Genomic DNA, 19989 nt, shown 5'->3' with positions numbered 1-19989 from the left:
AGGGGGGAGATGAGGAAGGACAGGGAAAGAGAAAAAAGCCATTTGATGAGATCACATTAGACATTTTAAAGGAGAAAATTAAGACTCTCCTGGTTTACCTATGATAAAGGTACCTCCTGCTTTAATCTCAAATTCCTGGAATTAAGATGAATTCATTTTTCAAGATTTATAAGTAAGTTTAAATAATTTAAAAACTAGTTTATAATTCCTCAATTACACTTGTAATTTTTAGGATCTCTTTCTTAGTCATCACTTTTTTTAAATGAGATTAAAAAAATTTAGTTTTAAATCATGTGCCTCCTACCTTATGATTTCTAGTAAATTCTGGGTATTTCAGTATAGGCTTACATTTCTCTTCCATCATGCTTCAAATTTAAGTTCCCCATTAGACCTCATTGCTTCATCACCCACAAAGCCATTAAAACACTCAACTGTTTCTGCACCACAAATACTTACATTCTCATCTTGCTCCTCATCACTGTCATAATCGCTCACAACAGGCTTGGCCTTTCCTCGGCTCTGCCTCTTCTTGCCTTTTCCTTTGTCCCGGCCTTTCTCATCTTTTTTATTAAGCTTGATTTTCACTTTCACAGATTTTGCTAGAAGGAGAAAACCACCAATTAAATCCCAGGAAAAGCTTCACTTCCCTCTAGGTAGTCAAAGATATCTGACCATACTACAAGAAGCAGTGTGTGCTAGTGAAAGGAGCAGCCAGGGTGGGAGACAAGAGACCCGAGGACTTGTTTTCATTTTGCCACCAGCTAGCGGAGTGACTGTACACAAATTATTAACTTCCTTCTGCGTCAAACCTTGCATCTAAAAACACAGATAATGATGTTCCCCATCTAACCAGACAGGATGGTTTGGAGGGAAAAATGAGATGAAAGCAATTCCACCTTAGTCCTGGGTTAAAATTAAATTCCAAAATTTAATTTCCAAAATTTGGTTGTTATTACAATGGAGTCTATTAATAGTATCTCTCCAGCTAGAAACCACTTCATCATAGATCATGGATCCTAAGTACTTTATGTCTCAGCCCACATATACTATCTCAGCTATGAATTCCCATGTTGACTAATCCCCAATTATTGTTCTTTATCATCTCTATCAACCATACAAGGAAAGCTGTTTCATATCACACCAAATACTCTCCCAGAAGACTTTCTACTCAAACACTTTTTCCTCACATTCCCCATGCACTGATCTGGGTGTGGCCCTAGAATCAATCAGTCATAAGGGCCACCTGCTTTGTCCTGGCCTAGACCCTAGGTTCCCTCAGTTTCCAGGAGCATGACCTTGGTGAGGGGCTTGCTTCTCCATCCCTTGGGTCTGACTGGAGCCTCCTGCTTCGTATTTAGTTAGCTGATTTCCCAAGGTCTTAGAGGAAAATCACTAACGAGGATGTTCTTGTCTACATGAAGAAGAACAGAAGATGCCACAATGAAAACAGAAACTGCAGGTAGTCCATTATTCCTGTAGCCAGTCATATGCAAATCTTCCAGAGCTTTTGCTTTCTCTAACAAGGAAACTGTTCTTTGGACTAGGAAGTATAAAACAAAACAGGTTAGCAGAGAGCTGAAATCCAGGATAACTGAGATGCTAAGAGAGCACCTAGCTTCCATTAAATGAGATCATGTCACCATGCCTGGACAGACTATATCCCAGGCTACAGAAGGTACTGGCACATGTGACCACTCAGCTACAGTTTGTCATCTCTGAAAAATATGGAGAATGGGAGAGATGATACAGGGGTGGAGATGGGTAAATGTTGTCCTGATTTTCACAAAAGTGGAACCATATAGATTGCCAAGCTTGACTGATTTCTGGGAAAATTCCATAACATGTTGTCAAAGAGATGAACTATGAGCATTTAGAAAAGGAAACCACTGGCGGGAGCCAAGATGGCAGAATGAAAGCAGTGACTTGCTTGAGCCCTCCCCCAAACCCCTCCAAATACCTGTAAAAAAAATGGCTCTAAACAAATTCTAAAGCAGCAGAACCCACAAAAAGACAGAGTGAAACAAATTTCCAGCCCAAGACAACCTGGTTGGTTGATGGGAAAGGTATATCACACCGGGCAGGGACAGGAATGCAGTTCGGCATGGGCACGCAGGCTGCAGCGACTCTGGAGCAGGCCTCAGAGGACTGAATAGTGGGCAGCTGTGGTGGTTTCCAGACTTCTCATCCCACAAATGCTAAGGACAACTTAGAAGGTCAGTGGGAAAAGTCTGTGACTGCGGTAAGAGAAGAAGCTAGGTCTCAGTCACAAGTCCCCGGGGTGGCGGCTGCCTCCTGAGCTTCCAGCCCACAGACTGAGGGGGAATCGAGTGGCTGATCAGAGGGGGATTGCAAGGATCTCTCTACCAGTGCTGAGGCAGGAATCTCTTGCTTTACCCATGCTTGGATCTGGGTTACAGTTCTGGGTGACGGTCCTGGGGCGAGGAGAAGTGCTGTCTTGGTGGAGCTTGTTGTGGCTGTGGAGAGGAAACACCTTGCCCTTTATCATACCACCTTGGAAGAACTGACTTTTCAGGTCCCTAGAAGTATCTCTGAAAACAGCTGTACAAATCCCCAAAGCTTGGAACAGTACATTCTCCACATTGGAAGCAGACTCTTACCTTAACAAAGAGTTTAAAACTCAAAAAATTGGCTGGGATAATGAGTAAGCAGGCAAAAAGAGTCAGACTATATTATCTTACTTTGGTGACAAAGAAGATCAAAACATACAACCAGAAGAAGACAACAAAGTCAAAGCTCCTACATCCAAAGCCTCCAAGAAAAATATGAATCAGTCCCAGGCCTCGGAAGAGCTCAAAAGGGATTTTGAGAAGCAAGTAAGAGAAGTAGAGGAAAAACTGGGAAGAGAAATGAGAGAGATGCAAGAAAATCATGAAAAACAAGTCAACAACTTGCTAAAGGAGACCCAAAAAAATACTGAAGAAAATAACACCTTAAAAAATAGCCTAATTCAAATGCAAAAGAGGTCAAAAAAGCCAATGAAGAGAAGAATGCCCAAAAAAGCAAAACTGGCCAAATGGAAAAGGAAGTCCAAAAGATTACTGAAGAAAATACTTCCTTAAAAATTAGAATAGAGCAATTGGAAGCTAGTGACTTAATAAGAAATCAAGACACTGTAAAACAAATCCAAAAGAATGAAAAATTAGAAAACAATGTGAAATGTCTCATTGGAAAAACAACTGACCTGGAAAATAGATCCAGGAGAGAGAATTTAAAAATTATTGGACTATCTGAAAGCCATGATCAAAAAAAGAGCCTAGACATCATCTTTCAAGAAATCATCAAGGAAAACTGTCGTGATATTTTAGAACCAGAGGGCAAAACAGAAATTGAAAGAATCCACCAATCTCCTCCTGAAAGAGATCCCCAAAGGAAAACTCCTAGGAATATTGTAGCCAAATTCCAGAGTTCTCAGGTCAAAGAGAAAATATTATAAGCAGCCAGAAAGAAACAATTCAAGTATTGTGGAAACACAATCAGGGTAACACAAGATTTAGCATCTTCTACATTAAGGGACTGCAGAGTATGAAATATAATATTCTGGAGGGCGAAGGAGATAGGATTACAACTAAGAATCACCTACCCAGCAAAACTGAGTATAATCCTTCAGGGGGAAAAATGGTCATTCAGTGAAATAGAGGACTTTCAAGCATTCTTGATGAAAAGACCAGAGCTGAATAGAAAATCTGACTTTCCAATACAAGATTCAGGTGGAACATGAAGAAGTAAACAGGAAAGAGAAATCATAAGAGACTTATTAAGGTTGAACTGTTTACATTCCTGCATGGAAAGATGATATTTGTAACTCATGAGACCTTTGTCAGTATTAGGGTAGTTGGAGGGAAAAAATTATATGTATGTATATATAGATAGATAGATAGATAGATAGATAGATAGATAGATAGATAGATAGATAGAGGGCACAGGGTGAACTCAAGATGAAGGGGTCTTATCTAGGGAATAAAATTAAGGGGTAAGAGAGGATTATAGTAGGAGAAGGAGAAAAGGAGAGATAGAATGGGATAAATTATCTCACAAAAAAACAGAAAAGTAAAGGCTCTTACAGTGGAGGGGAAATGGGGGAAGGTGAGAGGGAATGAGTGAATCTTATTCTCATAGGATTTGACTTAAGGAGGGTATAACAATACACACTCAATTGGGTATGGAAATCTGTCTTACCCTACAGGAAAATAGGGGGGGAAGGGGACAAGAGAGTAGGGGGATGATAGAGAGGGGGGCAGAGTGGGAAAGGGGGTAATCAGAAGCAAATACTTCTGAGGAAGGACAGGGTTAAAAGAAAGAATAGAATAAATGGGGAGCAGGATAGGATTAAGGGAAATAGTGTTAGTTTTTCACAGCATGTCTACTATGGAAGTGTTTTGCATACATGTATGACTTCTATTGAGTTGCTTGCCTTTTCAATGAGGGTGGATGGGGAGGGAGGAAGGGAGAAAATTTGGAACCCAAAGTTTTATAAACACATTTTAAAAAAAATGTTTTCACATGCAACTGGGAAATAAGAAATATAGGAAATGGGGTACAGAAATGTATCCTGCCCTACAGGAAAATAGAAGGGGAAGGGGATAAGAGAAGGGGGGGAGAGGTAGAAGGGAAGGCAGACTAGGGGAAGGGGTATTTAGAATGCATGCCATCTTAGGGTGGGGGGAGGGGCAAGATGAGGTGAAAATTTGGAACTGAAAATCTTGTGGAAGCAAATGTTAAAAACTAAAAATAAATAAATTTATATAAAAAAAAGGAAACCACTGACTTCGAAGAGTAAATATGATTTCATTAAGAACACTTCATTCCAGACTAAGTTGGTTTCTTTTTTGACAGCATTACTAGACTAGATCAAAGGAATGCTGTGGACATTGTATATAACTGCATTTTGACAAAATATCTGTCAAAGTGTCTTGGGTAGTTTTCTTGACTCATATAGAGAGATGTATACTAGATAATGTTAGGTGGATTTAGAACTGGTTGAACAAGATCCAAAGGACAGTAATTAATGAGTCTCAACATGGAGGAAGGTCTGTAGTGGAACGTCCCTTAGTGGATCTGTCTTTTAGCTATGTGCTCTTTGAGCAATTTTATCAATGACCTGGATGAAGGTACAGATGGCATGCATATCAAAAGAAAAGATGACATAAATCTGGGGGGATCAGTTGATGTGCTGTTTGATAAGTTCTAGAAAAGATCCAGACATGTTAAAAACAACAGACCTAATTTAATAAGATAAAATTTAATAGGGATAAATGTAAAATGCTATATCCAGGTTCAAAAATTCAATGGCACAAGAGAGATAAGGAATGGCTATTCAACAGTTAAATGAAAAAGACCTAGGAATTGAAGTAGATTGCAATACAGGTCAATAATTTGACACGGAAGCTGGAAGAGGTAAGATGCCCCTATACTGCAATGACAGCCATAACTTCCCACAGTGATAGTCTCCACTCATTTCTAATCCTGCAGACTACATCTGCATTCAGTTTTGTGTATCACATTTTGAAGACATTGACAAAATGTTGGGGAACAGAAGAGTCACTAGGATCCTGAGGGAACTAAAGATCACAGCAAAAAAGGATCCATTGAAGGAACTGGCTAAGACTAATCAGGGTTAAGAGAAGACTTGGGCTCAAGGAAAGTGTGATGATAGCTGTCTTCATACATCTGAAGGACTCTTGCTAAAGCTTAGATGTGTTGTGGATGGCATAAGAGGGCAGAACTAAGACCAATGAGGGGAAAATGAGGAGAGGCAGATTTCAGCTGAATCTAAAGAAAATTTTTCTGGTATGCAGAGCTGCCTCTGACATAAGGATGGCAAAGATGACAAAAGAAGAAGACAAAACTTGTTGAAGGATCTGCAAGAGAACAGGTATACTATTGCCTTATTGGTAGAGCTGTGAATTGTTTCAAGCATTTTGGAAAAAAATTTGAAAACAGATCCAAAACTAGTCATGCCCCTTGACTCAGTGATACTACCATTAGGCATATAGACATATACATGGCATATATATATATATATATATATATGTGTTTGTGTGTGTGTGTGTGTGTGTGTGTGTGTATATATGTGTGTGTGTGTGTGTGTGTGTGTGTATATATACACATATATGTGTGTCACACATATATATATCCTAAGCAGATCAGGGGCAGAGACAAAGGACTAACATGCAAATGAATATTTATAGCAGCATTTTGGTAGTACCATAAAATGGGAAACAATAGATGCCCATTCATTTGAGAGTGGCTGAACAAATTGTGATATATGAATATAATGGATGAATATGGATTCAAAGAACCATGGGAAACTTTGTATAAACAGATTCACTGTGAAATGAACAGAACTATTAGAACATATTACATGACGACCACAAGAACAACAAAAAAAAGAAAATCAAAGAAAATAATTTCTGAAGACCTCAAAACACTGATCAAGGTAATTAAAAATAGAGGCTTTAAGAGACTAATAATAAAACATACCTCCCAACTCTTGAAATAGAAGTAATAAACTAGTGAATGAGATATGTATTCTCAGACATGGCCAATGTATTAATTTTTTTTTTCCAGACAATACTTACTTGTTACATGGGAGAACATCTTCTCAGGTGGGAAAGGTTAAGTTAATAAGTAGTGATAAGTTAAAAAAAAAAGCATCAATACAACACTTTAAAAAATGCTCACAAGTCAACAAAATGTACAGAAGGGGACACAGACAAATATAGTAGAGTTTCATTCCTCCCTTGTTAAATTACACACACAAGCACACATCTTATACATACATATGTGCTTCTTTAAAAATAAATTATATGTAAAAATTCAGTTTCTTACGTAAGATTTCTTTGTATATTTGAATGTTTGTGTTTGAATGAATGAATAAATAATTTATTAAGCACTTACTATGTGCAAGACAGTCTCTGCTCTGAAACTCACCTTCTAATGGGTGAAATAACATATAAGGTTTCAGCTGTAATTCAGAGAGACATTAATGTCCCAGGGTCCTTAGGTGCAATGGCAAAGAAGATGGTAATGATTTTTAAAATATCATTTCCATTGATTAAATCACATCAGTTGCTGGTGTTGAACCATTTGATGGTACTAAGCACTTTCTTTGGTGACAGGGACTTTGTTTTTTTTCTGGGTTTTTAGTAATCATGGCCTTAACAACTGCACGAGCAGTTTCAAGGCTGTGTCTCCATAGGAGTTGCTTTTTAGGATGGTGGAGAAGGGGCTGAAGACACTGCCATTCTTGGGTTCCAGGTCTTGGGCTGTCCCCTTCAAGTCTTAGGGGAGGTGGTATGTTAAGGTGGTGGTGATGGCTTGACTTACCTGGAACAAGCTGCCTCCTGTCTCTCCCTTGGTGTGCCTCACTATCTCAGGTAGGGTAGCTTGCTTGCTTTATGAGTGGCAGATGGTTAGTAGTTGATGGGGATGGTTGGCCCCTTTTCCACAGGTCTTGCTTTACAGGAGTATGATTATGAGGGCTGAGTTGGAAGCAGGACTGATCATTTGGGGGGGGTATTGCCCATCCCAGGCCTTTTGTGCCTACCTGTGCCTACCTGCCTGTTGGCTGCAGGCAATGGCCACTGCTGGCAGTGATAAGGAAGGTGGGTCCCCTCTCCATATTGTTACATTCACAATAAAAAGGAAAATTAAAAAAAAAAAACAAACAAAAACCAACCAATAAGACCTAACCAAAAGGGAAGTGACAGTAGTGGTCTTTCCATCACTGGATGTGTTCAAGAGAAGACTGAATGGCTACTTATAATGAATATAGTAGAGATAATTCTTGTTGAGGTTTAGATGAACTAAATAAGCTGTGAGTTAAGTCTGATATCCTTTTATTATTTCCAAAGGTGAAAGTCATTACAACATTAATGAAAGCATCATGGCAGAGGAACCATTTGACACTTGACTCTGTGACTAATATTAGGGTCTAGGAATAACTCTAATCCATGGGCCACCATAAAACGGAGGAGCAGAAGAGTAGGCTATAAAGTAAACTAGGATATTCCTTATAGAATTGATCTTCCTTTCTGAAGATAAGAAACTGACTAAACTCACCAGGAAACCATGTTTGGTGGGTTTTCATAAATCATGATAAAATGATATTGAATCACATAGCTAGAAGGGGTCTTAGAAAACAGCTAATCCAAGCTCATTTTACAGATGAGAAAACATACTCAGAGGCTAAATGATCTGTTCAGGAGTACACACTATCTAATGGCACAGTAAGGAGAGATAATTATAAGAGAATATAAAATCTCTTGCTTAAGAGTCTAGGTAGTGGGGTTTATACCATATATAACAAAATTTTTTGGAAACAGAATGTGTTATTTTGATGGGGCAGTTGAGCATTTATGGGTATATTTCAAAAAGAGAAAGGCAGTGCTAAGCTGCAACTTGACAGAGTCCCATAATAAAAGTTAAAATGAAATTAATTAGGGAACGAGGTGAGGGGAATGCAAACGTTTTTCAAGGATACAAAAATGATTTAGAAATAATCCCTAACAATAAATGGACCCTTTTGTGAACAGAGAAGTACAGTCAAGTATAAGACTGAAAGGGTAGATAACTGAAACTATAAAACATCACAAGGTACATTGGATGAGGTAAATGTAGACTGTCGTATGGAAGAGGCATTAGATTCATTCTACTGGGCCCAAGAGAACACGAAGAAAAAACATTGCTGAGAAGAATATTTAGACTCATTGTATAGGAACAACTTCTTTATAATTGGCTCTGTCCAAAAATGAAGGAGGCTGCTGGAAGAGGTTGGGGACTCCCCTTCTCCTAGTGGTCTGTAAGCAAAGCATGACCCTTTGTGGTTTCTTGTTCAAATACGCACTGGACTAGATGGCCTCTGAAGCACCTTCCAAATCAGAAGTTCTATAATTCAAATATATTTATTAAAATCTAGACTGTCAGAACTAGATGGTGGGCTTGGAATGGAAAGAAGCAAATTTAGGACAAATAAAATGTATATAGGACAAATTTTGTTGAGCACCCAGTAAACTTCTAGAAATTACCAGAAGTTTAAAATATGGATTAAAATTTAATTAAATTAATGTGTAGTATATATGACTGATTGCACTAATGTTTTGCTCTGATTCCTCATCATGACACAGAGGTCACCCTAAGAGGATGCTAGCAGAGAGTAAGCTTTGGAAGATACTTCACCAATATGGAAAATCTTGGCATATTGGTCAGGGTGGTGGCCTGTATAACAACCAGTCAACTAAGAGATGTTCTTTACCAGGTGGTCCACAGAGGGAAGCACTGGAAGGCCACAGCAACTGTGAAAGAGTATCTACTAAGTCTGAGAAAGGTTGTGATCTGCATCAAGGATGGCAATGTTCACAATGAGAAAATCACCACTCCAGATGGAATCTTCCCCTAGATGAGGGCTCTATAATTAGACCACACCTTTAACCCATGGGATTGACATTAGGGAAGACAGCCATGATCTTTCACAAAACATATCTTGATGGCTGGACAATGAGTCTGACCCAGCACAATATTTCCTACACTCATGTTCTTAAGCTTGGATGGAGTGTATCTGAATGAAGGGCAGACTTGATAGAAACTACATATGATGCCCAGGTTTTCAAAGGCTCTTCACACAACCCTGAAATAACTCTAGGAAAGGTGAAAAAGCAAAGAAATGGTACAATTGGACCCTCCAGATTACCCTCAGATTCAGATTCATCCTCATCTTCCTCTTCTTCCTCGTCATTGCTTTCATCCTCACTCTCTTCTTCTTTGGCAATTTTCTGCCGTGCACTCTTAAACACTGATTGTAGAACAATGGAGTCTTCATAGATCTACAGAATTAAAATTCAATTATTAAATTAATTAAAATTATATCTGTTAAAGTTTCAAGTTATTTAAACAAAAATAATTCAGACTTTTCTTTCCAAAGGAAACAATGACAATTATATGAATTCTAAGAAATGACAATATCGATTATTAATATCCCAAACCAAACTAACCTAAACATATTTTGTAGGATACAGAACTCTATGTTCTAATGGATAGGGAATATCCAATTCAAATGATCTACAAGGTATAATGGAAAGTTACAATGAAGTTTTCTTGGTGATAAAAATACTATTTATTGAAATAACTTGTATTGATAGGTCCTATCAAATATAATTCACTCCTTATGAGAGGTATTATTTTTTTTAAATAGCAATCTACATAACAAAATCAAAGCTAATATATTATTGTTTATCAGCACTAATAACCATTCTAATACTAATTAAATCAATAAATACTATATTTATTGACCACCTAATGTGCACAGCACTATGTAGACATCTTGATAAATAAAAACAATGAAGGAAACAATATTTAGCACCTATTATGTGCCAGGCACTGTGCTAAGCATTTACAAATATTACCTCATTTGATCCTCAACAACAAAGACCCTACACAGTCAGTAAGTGTCTGAGTCTGGGCACAAACTCTGATCTTCCTAACTCCAGGCCAGCACCCTCTATACACTGAGCCATCTAGCTGCCTAGGTAGAATGAAAAGATATGGTCCCTTAAAAGTTCATGATCTCATTGTTGAGACAAAATAGGCCATGGAAGTGGGGGGAGGGGGAAGGAAGGCAGTGAACTAGAGTCAAAAGATATAGGTTCAAACTCCAGCTCTGACACCAATTTAGCATTGTGCCCTTGGGCAAGTCACTTAATTTCTCTAAGCCTCATTTTCCTTATTGACATAATGGGAATAATGATCCTTGCATTGTCTACCCAAGGTTGTAGTGAGGAAAGTCCTTTAGATAGTATAAGGATTACTGCTCTGTTACAAAACAATGCAGCATCCTTCAAGTGTCAAATTCCCCCAAACTCAGATGAAACTAGACTAAGTTAGCAGCAAAAGCAGGAGTCAAAAGTGTTGTGAGAGTGAGAGTGGGGGAGAGAGAGAGAGAGAGAGAGAGAGAACGAACTAAGACTACAATGACCAGGGGAGGTTCCAAGGTAGTTTATGGATAGCTGTAGAAGATAGGATAAGGCCTTCTAAGAGAAGGGAATGCTGTAAACAAAGATGGGGAGGTCAGAAAGAACAAGCTGCAATTAGGAGTCAGTGAACAGACTGACATGACTGAAATTGGGGGATTATAGAGTTTTGGAGTGGTTAATAAGAAGGTGGGAATGTCACATTGGGGTGATACTCTGGAGTGCCTTTAATAGCAGGCAATGGAGTCTGGGCTTTATCCTGCAGGCACTGGACAGCCTTTGAATGTTTGAAGAGTGGAGCAGCAAAATGAAAGTTGTAATCTCGGAGACCTGATCTAGAAGAGCATTGAAGGTCACCTGTAGGGGAGAGAAACTGGAGGCAGAGTGACTAATTAAGGGATCTGAGCCACACTTCAGCTTTGAGGTGATAAAGATCTGGGCAGACTTGTCACTATGATGATATTATCAGAATTAAGAAGAATTATATGTAATACAAGAATCAGTAATAAAATGTCCCTCACAAAAGGATTCTCAGTGGAGTCCTTTAGATTCTAGCTTTTATTTTAAACTTATCTGAAGAGTGTCTCTGTAAGGAAGAGGTTTGCCTTTTATACCAATTATTTTGATCAGAAAAACAAATGGCAACACAGTTATATCTTAGAAAGTAGAGTATGCCTAAGAATAATTTTGAGACTTAAAATGTTCTCTAATCAGTTGGTAAGGACAGATGGAAAGGTAAATTAAACTGACATATAAAATAGGAAGGAATTTAGGGTGGCCTCTGTTTTATTAACCGGCAGAGGCATTGAAATAGCACTTTTCCCCTCCTTTTTTCAGTATCAATATTTAAGGCCAAGGATATAGATTGGAAATAATAATAACCCACATGTATGCAGCATTTTATGGTTCATGAGGAAAATCAACAAGCATTTATTAAGCTCCTACTATGTGTCAACCCCCCCAAAAATACCACCTTTTCCTTAGTTATAAGGAAAGCTTATGATGCTTTTAAATTTTGACTTCAACTGAAACTGCTCTCTCAAAAGTTACCAGTGACTGACAGATCCAATGGCCTTCTTTCAGTTTCCATACTTTACCTCTCTTCAGAGGTACCCCTCCCTCTTCAACCTCATGATTTGTTTTCTCTTGACTTCTAGAACACAAAGCTCTCTTGGGATCTGGTCATCTCCTAGTTCCTATTGGATTATCATTCCCCCTCTAAGTTGGTATGCACCCTAAGGTCTTGTCCTGGGTTGTCTTCTTTTTATTTTCCCATGGATTCTGTTAAAATCTCTATGTAGCTATCTCTTCTCTCCTTCCTTCCTTCCTTACTACCTCCCTTCCTTGCTTCCTTCTTCCCTCCCTCCCTCCCCTCTTCAATTCTCTTGCCAAAAACTCCATGCCTCCAACATTCAATGACTACTGGCCATCTCCACCTGGATACCTTGTCAGCATCTTAAACTCACTATTTCCAAACCCACCATTCTTCCAGATTCTTCTATTTCTGTTGAGGACAGAACATGCTCTTAGTCATTAATACAGGTTCAAAACTTCAGAGGCCTTATAGATAATGCTTTTTCCCTCAGTCCACTTGGTAAATCAATTGCCAAGCTCTGTCCATTCTGCATCTATAATGTCTGCCTGAACCACTGCTCTCTGCCTCCCTACACAGCCACCATCATGCCAGTATAGCATGCTGCCTATTGCAGAGGTGAGTATTTCCAAGATGAAGGTGATATGTTTCTATTCATTCTATTCTGTTACCCATGGACATTTAGTAAGAGAGCTTCCTGATGGCAGTTTTGCTTAGATAAAATATATAATAGATAAACAATACTATTCTCTGTCTGACCTTACTTTTAATATTTGTACAAGAACTCCTGCCTTAATTAGCAGCAAGGCCAGCTTATCAGTGTCACATATGATGGACTGCTTGACAAAAAGGGGTACCACAAATACAGAAATAAACAGAATATGTGAAAGTGACCAAATGAATTATATATATATATATATATGCATTTCTGGCAGATGTTTAGTCATAGGAGTATAACTGTATTCAAATGATTTTTAAAAACTAGGTTTAAAGAGCAAAATACTTTATTCAAAAGAAGAGACATTGAAGCTTAGAAAATGTAAGTGAAATGAATCCAACCTGTGATCCCTCCAAGTTGAATGTTTGAGCATTATGACAGAGTAGCATAACATCTTTTTCCAAATCACCAAGGCTCCGGTATTTGTGATTACGAATTCTTTCCTAATGGAATTTTTAGATAAAATGGAGGAGAGGAGAGAAAGCACAAAATGAGTGACTCTGTTAACAATATGTGTAGCCTGATTCTCTCTTTGGGCTCTATAGGAATAACCCTCCTACAAGTTAGGTTTCCTTCTAAAGAGGAGGTGTGGGGGGGGGGAGAAAAAGAATTGGAGTAAGAAAAGGAGAGAAAATTTTTGAAAGAAAATACATCATAATATTAGCTGAGGTCTCTGTACAAAATCTATCCAAAATGCAAGCTACAGGGATTCTCAGACCTATCCAATGCCATGTTCTAGATAGGCTGACATAAATGTCAACTTACAGGCTACCCACACGTCCCCAGTTGCACCAAAACCCCTTCATTTAATTTGTAGACCTCTTCTCAATTTCTACATTTATTTCTTAAAATGGAAGCTTGCTTTCAAACATGACACCTACCTTTATTTTTTTGAAATCCACTGGCTTCCTAATTAATTCATAGTATTCTGGTAATTCTTTCCTTGATGGAAGTTGAATGAAGACTTCACTTAGCTGTCGCCCTGAACTGAAAAACAAACCAAGCAACATTCAGTAAGGAATTTTCTTTACAGTAAATGTCAATAAAACAAAATATATAGAGACTGTACTACAAAATGTACAGGAATATGGAACTCCTTAAATCAATACAAAATCCAACTGCCCTATTAGTCAATATACTCTGCTGTCACTTCAAAGTCAAATGAAAACATCCAAGACCACAACTTCTATCACACTATATGCAAAATTTATTTTTAAGGGCAAGCAAATCTTTTCCTCTCCTTTGGGAGCATTTAAAAGCTTTCTATTCAACAGAAAACCAGGTATTTAGAGAAACAACAGTTCTTTGAACTAAAGGAGAAATGGCTAGTTTTCTACAAAAATTCATTTTAGATTCTAACCCTTATTTATAATAATTTATTATATATAGATTGTCTTAACCACAAAGGACATGTGTCAAAAATTTGTGTGTGTATATATGTATATAATTCAATTCTATCCCCTTTCAAGGAATGCTCATGTTACAAACCATATATATCTTGTATTAATATCCAGAGGAAATCTTGACATATCTACCTAAATACATTTATATGTACAAAAGATGGTTTATGTATTTTTTAAAAACAGAAATTATTTTGAGAGTGAAAATGGTTCCTATTTCTGAGAAGTCTACTTAAAATCTATTGAAGATACAGACATGTATTTGAGAGTGTATTTTAAGAGCTCAAAAATGCCTGGAATTTATTCATTTGTAAAGCAGAGTCAAGATTGTGAAGTATTTTTCCATCAGAAATTTAGCCTAAATATCATAATAAATGAACATTAATATCAGTTAATATTGGAGCTTATTTACATACATAGCTAAATAAATAACTATTCATCGTTTAGCTACATGACCTGGACTATTTAGATCAGTATCAGTTTGTGAAAAAATAGAATCATTTTAAAGTCTTCTTTTCAGAATGTTGCCATCGCCTGCCTACTTCCTTTGTGTAGCCAAAGATATCACAAAATATTACAAACCATTTCTCTCAAAATTCCAGAAAGCTCTTGTTGGGGGGAGGGCTGCTAGAATGTTAGAAGGTAACAGTTAGGCATGAGTGACAATATGCTGTTTTAATCCATATTCCCAGTTGAATAATTAAAAAATAATCATAATGACAGTTATCATAAAAAACATGCGCAGTAACTTAAATGGTTGCCTAGCAACTAGAAGGAAAAATGCTGAAGTGCAAAAGGGGCCTGCATAAATTAATAGAAATGTCTCTGTCAGAGGAATGAGTGAAGTTCTCTACTGCACTAGGTCACCTTTTTAAAAAATGCATATGTGTAGCTCATGAATACTCAAATGGAGTCAAGAACCCAGGAGGGAGAGGACTACTGTTGCCTAGGGAAATGAACTTTTACTCAAGAATCACAAAGTGTTTAATTAGACTATTTTAGCAGGAAGCTAGTGCTTTATCTCACCCAATTGAGAAGTGCACATATGTGTGTTCCTCTATAAATTTCATCTCATAGGTCATGATGGAAACACAATTTATTAATATCTGAAACACAGAATTATAATTTCTGCTCTTGCCATATAAATATAAAACTGTTTATTTTCTCTACAATGAAAATCTGAAAGAAAACTGAAAGGTACATACAGATTTTAGATGCCTCCCCCCTAATTTCTTGAAATGACTGGTTTACAACCAATAATCATCAATCCAAAAGGGTGGGGGCCCTATAATTTTGGATTAAATACTTCAACATCTTCCTGGTGTTATTTTTTACTTTGCCAATAGATGGTGTCATTTTTCTATTGATGAATTACAAGTGCATCTTTTATATCAAGACCTATAACTGACATACTAAATTTGGACTGAACAATGGAATATTTCTGGCTGAGAGTATGCTGAAAATTTCTAATATTAGAACAGGTATGCAGAATCTTAGACCGAGCAATCCTATTACCCATCTGATCCTGAATGGATCTAGTTTACAAAAACAGACAAGCCTGTTCCATTCCAATTAACCAATTAGGAATAATAAATCAGAATTGACTGATTCATTATTGAAGAGGAGGGGGTTAGATGTAAAGTTTAACAAATAAATATATTTAGTTAGTTTGATAGATGAAAGCTTATTGATCTTAACCCTTCATCTGAATTTTCTATTCTATTTTCTGATAGAGAGAATCTGCATTATAATATGAGGGGAAATGAATTTTACAGGGAGCTTTGTGTTGTTTTTTTTAGGGTTTGCATTGTAGTATGAAGGATGATGAATCACTGGAAGCTTTTTTTTTTCTTTTAGAATTTGCATTATCATATGGGGGACAATGAATTTCACAGCAAACTTCTTGGTGTTGTTTTTGCCAGGTGTGTGTGTGTGTGTGTGTGTGTGTGACTTTGAATTCTGGGGTATAGATTGACTTATTGTTGTCTATCACAGCATTCAGTGCTCAATTCAACAAATATTTTGGACAGCTACTACATGCTAAATGCTGTAGGAAATGTTATATATCCAGTATGGAGACAAATGAAACATGTCTTGCCTTCAAAGAACTGAGAAGTGTGCGTGTGTGTATGTTTAAGGGGGAGTCAGTGGGTGTGGGTAGAGGTGTGCATTGTGAAGGAACAGGGACAAGACAACAAGACAAGTATATAACTATGGTTGTTGTCCTTTGTACTTGAAGAAGACCCAAATGACATCACTGTGGTCGGGGTCAATATACAGTGTGTCCAACTATGGCTGATCAGAAGCTCAGAAGGCTTTACCACAAGTCGGGTACAAGTAGTACATGTGAACATTTGGGATGGAATCTATAATGCAAGATAGAATGTAAGTAAGTGCCACAGAAGTTGTACAAACCAAATGCTATGAAAATTCCAAGGAAGCCTTCATAACTGGACCTACTCTACCTGGCCATCAATCCTTTTTTCTACTTTCCTCCATTACCCCCTCAATGAAACGATTCACTGAGATCAGTGTCTTCTGCACACACCATCCTTTCTTGCTTTTGCTTACACTAATATTCTCTCCCCTTATATTCTCTATCCTTGTCACCTGTTGAAATCTTCTTCATCTTTCCAAGGCCAGCTCAAGTTCTAATTCCTCACTTCTCTGAACTTCTACTGCCATTACAATAAGCAACATATAGTTTAGAACTGAATATCAGCTCCCTCAGTGAGTTGTTTTTTTTTTCTTTTCTTTCTAAGTAGCCAAATTTCACAAGGGCAGGGAGCATATCTCTCATCAGACCTAGCAAAATGTTATGAAACATAGTAGACACTCTCAATAAATATTTAATTGGTTTTCCTCTTTTTCTTTACCTCTAACTTTGAAAAATAATGCTTTTGCTTTTCTTTAAATAGAAAGTTGGTGAAGTTTAGGGTTCTCAGCCTTTCTCTTAAGTTAAACTACACAAAGGCCTTCAAATATAAACTTTGCAAATATTGGAGGTTTTTTACAATACCAGGAAGATTTTTAAAAGCACCAGACAATGAACTAATTGTACATTAATCTGTAAAAGGTGTTCTGTTTCTCTTGAAACTATTAAGCTTAGCTCAGGGTTCCCCCCCCAACTATGCCATTTGACTTGTTACTTTTGAGGACTGAGTGCTGTACTTGGGAATTAAGTACAAGTTATCTTCTAGATATGCACTTCTTTCCATGATAAGAAAAAAAAATGAAGAATACTGAAGGGGAACAGTGCCCTACTGATAAAATTAATTCTAGACCAATTTATTACAAATACATATCCCTGTAACAGAAGTGTGCTACTAAAGACCACAAGGATGATAAAAGGTGATGAAAATTCTGTAATGCTGACACAAGGTCACGAAAATTCTAAGTATACATTTAGAAAGGCAGCAGGGCATGGTTTAAAGAACACCAGATTTGGGAGTTAAGGGTTCATGTACAGATCAGCTATGAAATCACTCCATGACCTTCATCTCTTTGGGCTCCCATTGTCACGTTTATAAAATGAGGATAGACGTTCTCTATCACTGTCAACTCAATTATATTAATGAAGAAAACAAATAACTAAATACTGATGAGAAAGGCCCATAAACAACCACATTTTTATTCTGTAAAACTAAATTGTACAAGGAAACATGCAATGAAGTCCATTTCAAGCTATGTGTAGATTAGATCAGAAAGCAAACTGCTTCAAATTCATTTGTGGACTGCCTGTGAGAACAGTCAATGTAATAACTAAGTAATAAAATGACTCTATAAAGTCCTATTCTGATGCCTCATCCAGGTTTGGGAGGCTATGGTAAGTTCTTAAAAGACCATGCCAGCAGAGAAACACTATGGCAGGTTCTACTGTCCAGGAAAAGCCTTAATTATGGCTGCAGCAGTAGAAAATGTTCTTTTTTCAAGGACCAGCCTATCTAGGTATGCAGAAGCTTCTATTTGAATTCCTTGACCATGATAATCCGGGAAAAAAAAGAAAAAAGACAAAATAACCCCCTACCTCACATGACTGGCCCCTTTCTATTTCTATAGTGATAGTAACAGAGTAGTAACATGCCTAAGAACTAGTTTTTAGACCACCAATAAACATTAATTTAATCCATTAGTTCTCTAAATGTAATTTTCTTGTCCAATGGCAAGTGGACAAACTACTAAAGCAATTGAAACATATTTACCTTGACATTTTTTCTGTAAATGAAACCACCATACAACAGGAAGCTGTAGCCATATAGGAGGATAGTTCACAGATTTTTCTTGAAGAGGCAAAGTGTTTTTTTTTAATCTCATTATTTTTTCCTCTTCTAAACATCCCTATATTTGCTGAAGGTGCCACCATTATCCAGGGTCTCAGGTTTGTAATCTCAGCATTATCAGGGACCCCTTAGTTTCCCTCATTTTACATAACTAATTGATTGTCAAATCTTGCCAGTTCTACATTCATTGTCCCTGATATCTAAACTCTTCTCTCTACTAAGCTGACACCTAGGTTCAGGCCTTTGTCCCTTCTTATCTTGATGATTACAACAGCCTCTTAATTGGTCTCCTTGCCTCAGGGCTCTCACCACTCAATGGGTGTCAATTCTATACCTTGTTGCCAAAGCAATTTTCCTTAAATTCAGATCTGCCCAAGTGATGTTCTCATTCAACCAACTCCAGTGACTTCCCATTGCCTCTAGGATAAAATATAAACCACTTTGTTTTGTACAACCTGGTCCAACTTTATCTTTCCAGTCTCACTGGACATTACTCCCCCTCCTATATTTTGCAATTCAGCCACACTGGTGTTCTCTCTGTTCTATAGGAAGGCACTCTGCCTCCCATCTGGGGTCCTTTGCACTGTGCATCCCCCATAGCTGGAGCACATTTTCCTCCTTACTTTTGCCTCAGAGATTTCCCCTCTTTTAAGACGCAGCTCAGGCACTTCTACATGAAGTCTTTCCTGTTGCTCCCAATTGCTAGTGTCCTACCTCCCAAACTATCATGTATTTAACTATTGTGTGTATATAATATTTGTGTACATATTTATAAGCTTGATATTTATGCTGTATATATTTTTAAAAATAAACTTTTAATATTTTTGTTGTTATATTACCTATATATCCCCCCTCTATGCCTCTCCCTTCCCTCTCCCAGAGAGCCATTCCACATAACAAATAATTTTGCAGTGTATATTTTAAAAATATACTTATTGTCTCTCTCAGAATGTAATCTCATGGTGAGTAAGATTGTTTCATTCTTTGAATTTGTATCTGCAGTGCCTTGCTTAGCACCCTGACACAGACTAGGCACTTAACTATTTGTTGATTGACTAATGTATCTGAAGGTAACCAGAAACATTTCATGGGGTGTTTAATCATCTTGGTATATAGTGCCTCTAAGTATTTGCAATATGATCACCATGGACATTGTTGCAGTTTATGCACCCATCATCTGTTGCAGAGGATGAAGAAGTAAAGAAATTCTATGAAGACTTTAATAACACCTTACAAATCAACCAAGGCATATTTGGATACTCTGTGACTTCAATGAAAAGGTGGACAGCAGAGAGTATGAAAAATATGTTGCAAAATATGGTTTAAGAGTAAGAAACAAGAAAGGCCGCAGGCGTGTATGATACAGAAGCCTTAAACTTTTATGTTGGTAAGATTTTCTTTGGGAAAAGAACCAAGAAGTGCTAGTCACAGGCAATACCAAGTAACATAATGAAATGAAATTGATTATATTTAAACGATCAGGCAATGATTCATTACCGACATGCATGCCATT

The 19989-nt window shown here is 37.4% G+C and overlaps 1 protein-coding gene across 6 annotated transcripts in view; it reads right to left on the bottom strand.

Moving 5' to 3' along the window:
• Positions 1 to 19989, bottom strand: part of SMARCA2 (SWI/SNF related, matrix associated, actin dependent regulator of chromatin, subfamily a, member 2) — a 216091-nt gene that overhangs the window by 1522 nt on the left and 194580 nt on the right. For all 6 annotated transcript variants that reach the window (XM_027839554.1, XM_027839553.1, XM_027839555.1 and 3 more), the window contains 4 exons: positions 13678 to 13783; positions 13138 to 13239; positions 9710 to 9842; positions 457 to 599 (listed from right to left, as the gene is read on the bottom strand). In XM_027839554.1, coding sequence (XP_027695355.1) covers positions 457 to 599; positions 9710 to 9842; positions 13138 to 13239; positions 13678 to 13783 — 484 coding nt within the window. The remainder of the gene's footprint in view (positions 1 to 456; positions 600 to 9709; positions 9843 to 13137; positions 13240 to 13677; positions 13784 to 19989) is intronic.

This window comes from Vombatus ursinus, unplaced genomic scaffold (genome assembly GCF_900497805.2).
Source record: "Vombatus ursinus unplaced genomic scaffold, bare-nosed wombat genome assembly UNPS02014832.1, whole genome shotgun sequence".
Lineage (NCBI taxonomy): Eukaryota > Metazoa > Chordata > Mammalia > Diprotodontia > Vombatidae > Vombatus > Vombatus ursinus.
The sequence above is the reverse complement of the archived record's forward strand: the minus strand, read 5'-3'. Positions and strand labels throughout refer to the sequence as shown.